The following is a 10,834-nucleotide window of genomic DNA, read 5'->3' on the forward strand; positions in this document are numbered from 1 at the left end:
ACTCTAAATGAGAGACGCATGGGAGAACAGCAAAATAAAAGGATCCAGAGGGTCCTAGAAATCTACAAGTAGAACAATATGATAGGCAGATTTGGGCCCAGGGGTCCCGCTCAAACTAAGGCACCAGCCAAGGACAATACAGGAGGTAAACTTTAAACCCTTTCCCAGATCTAGCCAATGGTCAGAATATTCTCCACAGTTGAGTGGAGAGTGTGATACGACTTTCTCACGTACTCTGGTGCCTCACATTTGACCATGTCCCCTGGAGGGGGAGACTTGGTGGGCTCTCATGTCAAGACTTTTCTGCTTCTGTTGCCCTCAGCCCAATTTTTCCTATTTGACTGGAAAAATAAAGCCCTTGCCTGAAGTCCCTGCCTTCCACATTCAGAGAGAACACCCTTACCCTCCTCCACACCAATCTATGCATCCAACAGTTGGCATCAGCACATGCAGAACATACTGAGACCTTAGGTTCCTGCACTGACCCACACTTGTGGACCAACATCTGCTTGCCTATTACTGCTCATTATCCTCTCCCCTCAATAGTTATCATGCATGTTCCTATCCTGTCCTGATCTCCGTCAGCTGCACGGAATGTCAAGGCTGACCTCTGTGATCCTTTGTGACATGCCATGCCACCTATGTAGGGACTCCTGGATGCTGGTGATCAGGGTCAGTAATGTGTGCCTGATCACAACCCAGTAACACAAAGCCAAAATCCACTCGATCAAATATTAAACATAGACCAGGGTATATTTACTACCTTTACTGAAAGCTAAGGCTTTGGAGGACTGTAGATGTGAGGCATGTCTTCTCTTGGCAACTGGTGTTCTCTCTACAGGAACAGAGCATTAGTTCAAAGGTGTCAGAGCAAAGTTCCTGTGCAGACTCTGTGGCACCTCTTCCATGCGTAAAGTTCCTCTGGACAACTCACAGGAATCTATTTACAAACAGAGAAAGAGAGAGGTGTCTGGGGTGGCTGTTTGTATGATCATTGTCTTACAAGAATATCATGAATGGAAGGGAATTGGAAATAAATGATGTCACAATCTCATTACCATCACATCTAGGGTTGATGATGTCTGTTCTGTTCAGCCCTAGGTTCTCCACAAGATCTTCAAAATCCAATAGCACTGTTCGTCTTGGAGCCATCATGCGCCCTGGAGGCCACATGGGTATCAAACAAGGGCGGAAAAGAATGTTACTAAAGACTCACAGGGGAATCAGAAATATTTCTGAGACCTGAGATTTCAAGGCATTAGAAAGAGCATCTCCAGTTGAATAATGCCAAACAGGAGGCAGGCCAGGTGAGACCACTCCTGTGTAAATCATGTTTCTATCTTGTTTTTGAAAAGTGTCACATGATTATATGTGTCTCCGGTGATGCTGGCAGCTCACAGTACACTCAACAAAGGCTGCTAATAAAAAAAATGGTTCTGACATATTCTTCCCCAGCAGCCAGAAATCCTGCAGATAATCAAACCACTACCACATACAAGCCCATCCAAAGCACAGCCTTTGCCCATGACCCATACTTCTGACTTACCTCCTGATGTACGGGTTGAATTTAACAGTCGCTAGATGTGAGGAGATAAGTGCAACAGTGACTGCCCAGCTCTGTCATAATTATGCTGCAACAATCTGCCAGCAGGGCCCTGTCTCCCAACTTTGCCCTCAGTAGACCATCAGCTTCCCCAAAATACATATTGAAACAGTACCATCTATTGTGGTGGGGCTTCTCCATGGCCCAGGAACATTTCAACATCTGGGCAGCACAATGCCCACTGGAGCCCTTGGTCAAGATCTGAAGGTAAGGCCAGTGAGGAGAAATAGGTGTTTCTGTCTAGAGGCTCCAGGTTGAGGCTAAGAGACACCCTAGGCCATTGTTGGAAGCTCCTTAGTACAATGATACTGGCTAAAGACTGAGAGGTGATCAGGTTGACCTGAAGAGAGGGAGGCATCACAGTGCGACCTGATGTTCAGTAGGATCATGTGAGCAGAAGTACTGGAGCATACAAGCAGAGGTTATAATTGTGCCACTAGCATTTTGGCTCTCATGACTTGGGAATGCTGACAGGTAGAGTTCGGGTCTCCCTTTAGCCCTTATTATTTTGTACCCAGATATTCTCTGTGTGTGCCTCAATGTCCAGAACTCCCCTGAGAGATCAGACACAGTGGGGGACATCTGATTAGGATACCCATCTTTCCCAGAATGTGACTGAAACCCTGTCTTTCAGGAAATAGACCCATGCTTCAGTTCTGATTTTACACCCCAACCTGTGAGTGAGTGAGTGAGTGTGTGTGTGTGTGTGTGTGTGTGTGTGTGTGTGTGTGTGTGTGTGTGTTGTGGTGGATAATTGGGTGTGTCTTTTTAATATAAGGATTGTGAGTTGAGCAGTATCTCAATCATCTTCCTCTAGAACTCTCAACAATGTTGTCTTAAGACACAGCCTCTCATTGATCTGTAATTTCATTGTTGTAGTTAGGTTGGCTAGAAAGTCATCTCTGAGGATACACTGCCTCTTCTACAATGATGGGGTTTTACACACACAATCAGCCATATCCAGATATTTATGTGAGATCTTGTGACATTAATATAGGTCCTCATGTTTACAAAGCAAGAACTCTTAACCACTCAGTCATCCAAGCTTTGATGAACCTTCTCTTTAAGTTCTAAACTGTCAGAAGGAAGGGCAGAGAGGAACAAAACACATTTGTCCACATAGCACTGGCCATAACTGGACTTGGAATGTTTCTTCACCTACTTGTCTCCCACTTTTCTTTTGATACAACTATGGACTTCAGTACCTCAAAGCTGTCTGGTAAAAAGAGAAAGGCAATTTGTTGCACAACAGGTACTGAGCAGCACTCTATCATCCACCGCCTGGATGTTAAGTGTGGTCATGCTGCCATGAGAAGTACATTGTCTCCAGATGTTTCCTTGCATACTCAGTGGGAAATGAGTTCAAGGAGATCCCTTCTTAGAACAGTACCAGTAGAAAGGCTGACTGAGATGGAAAGAGGCACTGAGGCTCAATGGCTGGGGATTGAGTATGAGCATTGTCCTTAGTAGTGATCTGGAGAGGCCTAAGGATAGATACACTAAGATCTTACAAAACCAAAACCCTCTCTCAAGAGCGCAGAAATCTCAGGAAAGAACCCCCTTAGATGGCTACTAGAAAATTAGACAGGAAAAATAACTCATTCTATACACATTGCCCCCCAAAATTCATGTCCACATCTTAGAGAGTGTGAGACTCACCCATGAGCATTGTCATCCGATACAATTGCCTGTTGATTGTGCTCACATGGATAGCAATAGCAGCGTCTGCCCCGCCAAGGAAATAAATTAAAATATTGTGGTTTGGCCCTGAGGAAGAAAATGTGCCATGTGGTCTTCAAATTCCTTGCTAAAGGATCCATCAACTAAAGAACTGGAGCTCACACTCACAGATGTAGAAGTGACTGGGTTTGTATTTCACATCGTCCAGATATATCTTGAACTCAACACATCCGATGGGTTTTCTGTAACATAGGGAAAACTATTGCTCTCTACCTAACACCATCTCTGCCCTTCCCTTTTGCCATAGATGAGGCTATACAGTGAATTGATCCCAGATTATCTCTTCTGATAGATATGGCAGCAAGCAAAGCAATGACACATGGCTTTCTACAACCCGTGTGTGTGTTCTCCACATCATGGCAGATGGAAGCACAAGAGAGAGATAATAGACATCTAAAGACCTGCAAATATTCACAGTTCTCAGAAGACTTCCTCCAAGATGAGGCCATTTTCCTTTAAAGGCTAGGTACTGCCTTATTCTGCTAATGTGTCTCCAAAGCTATCCCCCAGAAGACAGAGTCCTGGTCTATCCCACATTACCCCTGGCTCCTCACTACACATGAAAAACTTTGAAATCTTGAGGGTCATGAGGATCTGTGCCTGCACAGAAATAAGCACAGCGTCTGCACTGGCTCCAAGGATCAAGCAGCATGGAAAAAGAAATCTTCAGTCTTCCAAGGAATGTCATAGCAGAACGGCATGTGACACACTGGGCCTTCTACTTGGAGCCAGTGTGATTTGGACATATCTGCTGTGCTTACATAAGTCACCTAACACATTGACCAGGCAACACAAGAGAGTTCCATGTTGACATGTAGTGTCTACAAGCCCATAATGAGAGTGTGGAGTCCATGGAGCGAAGAGCATGAAGGGCTACCTGAGGGAAAGTACTCACGAGATGTTCATCCTAAACTCCAATTTGCCAAGGATGTTTTTGGCGAAGATGAAGGGAGGCAACGGGCTTAACTTCTTCTTTGCAGGGATAGGCATGTTTCCTGCCCAACGGGTTATGAACCATTTTCCTAGAAGCTAGAGAGGGAAACCACCCATGAGGTGGAAACCATGTAAAGGGAAATAACAACAACAAAAAAAAAAAGGTTTCCAGACAGGAGCTGAAATGGGAGGAGATACAGAAGGAAACTGGCATAGAGTAACTGTCCAATCAGGAGGAACATATGTTGAAAGACCAATAAGAGTCCTTGTCATGGCTAGCCACTCTCTGTCATGACCAGAAATGGACAGACAGGCTAGGAAAGGGGCCTTGTAATATCCATCAAATGCATTTCTGTGGCAGGTTTATTCTGGGTTTTCTGAACTTGCCACAAATAAACAGATGAGAAAAGTCCCAAGAGGACTATGCTAAGAGCATGATCAGGAATAGTAAACTCCCTTTATTCTAAGACTGAGAGGGAAATGAAGGACATTGGATCACTATAAAGGGGGGAGGGTTGGGTCTGAGTGACTGGAGTTGTCATTAGTGGAAATCAGGAGACTGGGACACAAGCTTCAACAATGGGGTATGTTTGTCTCCAGATCCACTGAGATTGCAGGACAAGGTAAGGGCAGATCAGACCAGCAACAACAGACATCTTTATCTCTCAAAGCCAGCCACTGTTAGGAAGGCTGATCAGCTCCAGAGTCTTATCTTCTTCAAATATATCATCATTTTTAACATCAAAACACCTCAGAAAATCTATCCCTCCAGACATTCCCATACCTAGCAGTGCTCAGCTCTCTACATTCTATAAACCATGCCTTGTCCTCTGGGTGTATCATATTTGAGATATCAATAAAAGCCATGATTCTAGGTAAACACTGAGTAATAACATAGAGCATCTCACTGATGTCCATCTGCAGATCTCAGAAGCAGCACTGAGAAGCTCACCCAATCCATGGAAACATAGATCACATACTCAACCGTTCATCACTCTCACCATGTCAACAGTGGCAACATATTGAGGATTCCTGAGGGTTACTTCCTCCACAGAGGGCAGGGTCAGAACCACAGTCAGCAAGAGCAGCTGCATGGTCACCATGGTGTCTCTGTGCTCCTGGCCTCCTTGCAGCATTTATATCCTGCACTGAGTGACACCTCAGCTGCACAAAGCCACCTTTCATGTTTGGCTTGGACTTCATGAATGCATGGGGCTGATTTCTGTGATTGGCCACGTACTTTTGCCTGCACTCATGCTCAGGAGGCCTTGTCAGGACAAAGAATGTTATCAAAGTGGGTGGAGGCCCCTGAGAAACTAGAAGGATAACAATGGCTAATGTGTTCCCATTTTCCCAATGTCTGCCTGTGTTGCCATTTTTTTTTTAAAGTCACATTTCCTCTTCCTTCTCAGAACCTCTACCTTTAAGAATGGCCACCACGTTGTCTCCAACCATCAGTGTGTACACACGAGTGTGCTCTCCAGCCACAGCCACCTGAGAACTAGCTGTGGTGTCACCCTTCAGCACCCTGACTGGTCTTCCTTCCCACTTTCCATGTTCATAAGAGTGCTGCCAACCTCCAGACTCTCCATCCCCTCACAGCTCATCTCTGCCATGTTAGTAGCTGGGTCCTACATCCACCTATTCCAAGCTACCTTTTTAAAATACAGCTGCCTTATTTCTTTCCAGGATCCAGGAAGGGTTGGAGCCAAGACCCCTGACAAAAATACCCTGGGGGTCCCCATTTCTCAATTCTGTTTCATTCTGTGCCACAGCAGAAAGCAATCCCATTATGCTGCTACTGTGCACATTTGTAGTTATGTGGTGGTTTCACGGAGTTCCCGTGTGTCTGGTTAGCTGTGGGTGATTGCACATGAATATTTGTGTCTATGTGTTCATTTGTGCCAATGGCTCTGTGTGTTACTATCTCTACCTGTCTGTGTGAACTTGTGCCTGTGTGTTTCTCTGTGTGCATTTGTATCAGCATTCATATGTTTTTAATCTGTAACTATATTCATGTTTGTGTTTTTCTCTATGTGACTAGTGTCGTTGTGCATACGTGGTCATATCTGTGTGTATGTGACTGTGTGTACATCTTTTCCATGTGTACAATTGTCTAATTGTCTGTGTATTCTTATAAAAGGATCTATGTATGTTGATGTGTATGGGTGTGTATTGTTTATTAGTTTCTTGGGGTTATGCCTAAAATATGAAAAATGTTCTACACCGGAATGTTTGGTGGGGCATATGTTTTGGTTAGGTTAGTGTGGAATGCAGGAGATAATTTTGGAGGGAAATGTGGAACCTTTGGCACTGTGGCCACTCTAGAAGACAGGGATGTCAGTGAAGTCCCCATTTGTGTCTACCATGAGTACTCAGATTCCTGATTCATCAAGATGTGGAAGAGCCTCTTGGCCAAGCTCCCACAAGTGCTGGCCCTAAGCGGAAATAAAATTTACCAAATCCATGATATTCTGGAGCACATTTAAGGACTGGTCCTGCAGATCTAAAGTTTTGGGGTGACCTCAACTGAGAGAAGACCCCATGAGGATCCAGTATTTATAGTGTAACAAAAGCCAGAGACCTCAAAATAGACTAATGACTCATTGGAATGAGAATTTGCAAGCAAAAGTGTTTGGCCAAAGAACACTGTATGACACACTACAACTGCCATGGAAAGATTGTTTGTTTTATTTAAAAGTTAAAAAACACTTCTACTCAAATAAATTGGAAATGTAAATGAAAAGAATAGTGTTCTACACAATGATCCACCAAAATTAAACAAGAAAACATGTAAAACCCAAAGATTTTCACAGTAAGAAGTGAGTTTAACCAGCAATAAAATGTTTTCTAACCGAGACAAGCCTGAGCCAAATGTGTTCACTGCTAAATTCTCCCAAGAATAAACATAACACTCCCGAATTCACTCCAGAAAGCAGGTTTTGAGAAGTGTGTGTGATGCTACTGAGCTCCTTAGTGAAGCTGATATAATCCTGACACACAGAAGAAAGAAAATTATAGGACAACCTTTCTGATCAACATGAAAGCAAAAACTTTCATTTACATTTAGACAAAACATTTAACAACATATCAGCATATTTTACTATAATTCAATTTGTCCAATATACACAAAGCAAAGAAATGGAATACGTTACATTTGTGCATTTAGGAACAAGAATGGCACAATCATCTGAGACAATGAGAAGCCCTTTAATAAAAGCCAAGCATCCTTCAGCATCATAGCTCTTTCTGAAGTAGCCAATCATGAAGGAGTGAGTTTTTCCAGCCTGCATCATCCTAGGTGGATACAAATCAAAGTAATATCAGTAAATCAGCAAGGACAGTGATGTCCTCTGTCTTCAGTCCTACTGAATGTAGTCCTTAAAGTATTAGGTAGAGGAATAAGACAAGAGAAGGAAATAGCATGGACACAAATAATAAAATAAGAAGTAAACATTTCAGACTTTGCTGATTATATCATCTTCTCCATTAGAAAGTTTAGTGACTACACAATAAAACTCTAAGAACCAATAAACACTTTTCATAAAACCACTTGGTCACAAAAATCAACATGTAAAAAACAGCAGCTTTTCCACATACCACCTGAGAAGCCAAGGATGGCTCCTGGGTTTTAGGGGCCTGGTCTCAGCCTCTGGCCACCTGATGCCTCCCACCTACCTGAGGATAGCTTCCAGGTTCCAGGGATGCACAGCTCCACCCTGCAGTCGCCCAGCTCTCCTGACCTTCCTGAGGATAGCTTCCAGGATGAGAAGAGTTCCCACACTTAAAGGTCAGTATGGTTATCATGGTAAAAAAAAAAATGGCCACCTTACCAAAATCAATCTGTGTATTCAATACAATTACCATCAATGAGCCAACAAAATTCCTTACAGACCTTTAAAGAACAATTATAAACTTCATATAAAAAACCAGAATAGTTAAAACAGCACTGTATAATCAAAAAACTTTAGGAGGGATTTCCATCCCTGCCTTTAAGTTGTACTAGAGGTCAATAGTAATAAGAACTGCATGGTACTTGCATAGAAAGAGACTGATAAGCCCACATGCCTTCAAACACTTGATTTTTGACAAAGGAACCAAAACCATATAAAGGAAAAAAATAAAGCATCTTCAAAAACTGGTGCTGTTCTAAGGGCATGTTTCCATGTAGAAGAATGCAAATAGATCCATATTTGTCATCCTGCACAAAACTCAACTGCAATCGGATCAAAGACCTCAACATAAAAACAGAAACACTAAATCTATTAGAAGAGAAAGTGGGGGAAGAGCCTTGAACTCACTGCCACAGGAACAATTCCCTAATCAGAATATCAACAGCTCAGACTCTAAGATCAATAATTAATAAATGGGACCCCATGAAACTCAAAAGCTTCTGTAAGGCAAAGGACACTGTGAACAGAACAAAATGTCAGCCTACAGACTTGGGAAAGATCTTCACAAACATTACATTTGACAGAGTGATAATATCCCAAAAATATAAATAACACAAGAAATTAAACATCAACAAGCCAATTTAAAAATTAGGTATAAGCTACACAAATAATTCTTTTTTTTTTTTCAGCTGCACAGATGTTTATTTTTATTTTATTAATTTATTCAGAGTACAACTCAGTTGTTATCCCATCACTTGTATCCTCCTGTTCCTCCCTCCTTCCTGCTTTCACCCTATTTCCCTCCCCTAGGTCTATGACCCAGGGGTACCTCCTCCCCCACTATATGGTCATAGGCAATCAAGTCTCATGTTGGTAGCCTGCTTACTCTTTCTTTTTTTTCCTTTTTTTATTATTAATGTATTCATATTACATCTTAGTTGTTAGCCCATCCCTTGTATCCTCCCATTCCTCTCTACTAACTCTGGCGCCCCATCTTTGACCATGTCCCTTGGATGGGGATGCCTGGTGGCACTCAGAGGAAGGATAATAGGTCACCAAGAAGAGACTCGATACCCTATGAGCATATACAGGGGGAGGAGGTCCCCCTCAGTCACAAATAATTCTTAACAGAGGAATCTCGAATGGCTGAGAAGCGCTTAAAGAAATGTTCAACATCCTTAATCATTGGGGGAAATACAAATCAAAATGACTCTGAAATTCCATCTTACACTCGTCAGGATGGGGAAGGTAAAAAAAACCTCAAATGACAGCACAGGCTGTCAAGGATCTGGAGCAATGGGAATATTCCTCCTTAGCTCAATTATAAGTGGATTTAAGCCATATAGTACAGGAAAGACATAGTGCAATTCACAGATCCAAAGAAGATAAGTAAAAAGGAGGACCAAGGGGAAGATGCTTAAATCTCACTAAGAATGGGAAATAGAACAGACTGCAGAAGTGGTTCAAGACAGGGAACTAGGTAGGAGAAGGGGCGCAGACAAAAATGAGGGTGGAGATCAGATGTAGGGAGAGCAGGAGAGGGAGTTCTGAGGGCCTGAAGAGAAAAGAAAAACCTTGGGCAGAAGTGTCTCTGAAAACCTGGAGACCTAAAACAGAGTAGACTTCTGGGAGGATATAGGGGTGACTCTAGCTGAGACTCCTAGTATCAGGTGTCATGGATACTGAAGAGGACACCCTCTAACTAGATAGGACTCCTAGTGGAGGGAGGGGAATAACAACCCACCCACAAAACACTTCGACCTAAGATGTATGCTGCCTACAAGGTGTGCAAGGATAAAGACAGAAGAGATGGAGAGAATGTCCGTCCAATCAATGCCTGGCCCAAACTAAGACCCACCCCATGGGAGAGGGTCAACCCCTGACTCTATTAACAATGCTATGCTATGCTCACAGACAGAAGCCTGGCATAGCTGTACTCTGAGAGGCTCCACCCAGTACTGGATCGAAACAGACAATGAGACTCACAGCCAAACATTGGATGAAGCATAAGAAGTCTTATGGAAAAGTGGCCGAGGTGAGGGAGGGGAATAGAAGGACCTAGAAATGACAGGAGCTCCACAAGAAGACAAACAGAGCCAATTAACCAGGGCCCAGGGGGACTTGCAGAGACCGAATCACCAAGAACCACATGTGGACTGGCCCTCGGCCCACTATGCAGATGTAGTTTATGGGCAGCTCAGGGTTCATGTGGGTCTTCTAGTAGGGGAATGGAGGTTTCTCTGACATGGACTCTGTTACCTGCTTTTTGACACATCCCCCTAGTCTGGCTGCCACGCCAGTCCACAAAGGAAGAGGTCGCCCTCTGTCCAGATGTCATTTGATGTGCTCAGTGGGTTGGGTGGGGGCTCCTGTATTTCTCAGAAGCAGAGAAGAGGAAATGGAGGAAGAGGGAGGAACAGTGAAATGTGGGAAGAAGAGAGGAGTATGATTTCAATGTAAAGTGAGTAAATAAATTAATTTTAAAAAGAAAATCATGTAATTCAGAATAAAAGAGCTTCAGAGGAATCCAATCTTGTGGCAAGATCAAAAAATGGAAGTGTAGGCTGTTTCCATGTTCTGGCTATTATGAATAAGGCAGCTATGAACATGGTTGAGCATATGTCCCTGTTGTGTGGTAGTGCATCTTCTGGGTATATTCCAAGGA

The 10,834-nt window shown here is 43.2% G+C and overlaps 1 protein-coding gene across 1 annotated transcript; it reads right to left on the reverse strand.

The window, feature by feature from the left end:
• Positions 1 to 851: 851 nt before the first annotated feature.
• LOC127207039 (uncharacterized) lies at positions 852 to 5,412 on the reverse strand. Its single transcript, XM_051166325.1, has 6 exons — positions 5,278 to 5,412; positions 4,239 to 4,372; positions 3,452 to 3,525; positions 3,263 to 3,370; positions 1,059 to 1,160; positions 852 to 940 (listed from the first exon to the last, which is right to left on the reverse strand). Exons 1-6 carry the CDS (start codon positions 5,410 to 5,412, stop codon positions 852 to 854), a joined length of 642 nt encoding a protein of 213 aa, XP_051022282.1.
• Positions 5,413 to 10,834: the final 5,422 nt, after the last annotated feature.

This window comes from Acomys russatus, chromosome 24 (genome assembly GCF_903995435.1).
Source record: "Acomys russatus chromosome 24, mAcoRus1.1, whole genome shotgun sequence".
NCBI classification, from domain to species: Eukaryota; Metazoa; Chordata; class Mammalia; order Rodentia; family Muridae; genus Acomys; species Acomys russatus.

What these genes read in the sequence shown, in the direction of transcription:
- LOC127207039 (XM_051166325.1), bottom strand. Translation starts at nt 5,412, where the DNA reads ATGCTGCAAGGAGGCCAGGAGCACAGAGACACCATGGTGACCATGCAG. An exon ending in ATGTTGCCACTGTTGACATG is followed by an intron (nt 4,373 to 5,277) that starts GTGAGAGTGATG and finishes TTCCCTCTCTAG; the next exon opens with CTTCTAGGAAAATGGTTCAT. An exon ending in TCGGATGACAATGCTCATGG is followed by an intron (nt 1,161 to 3,262) that starts GTGAGTCTCACA and finishes TGTGGCCTCCAG; the next exon opens with GGCGCATGATGGCTCCAAGA.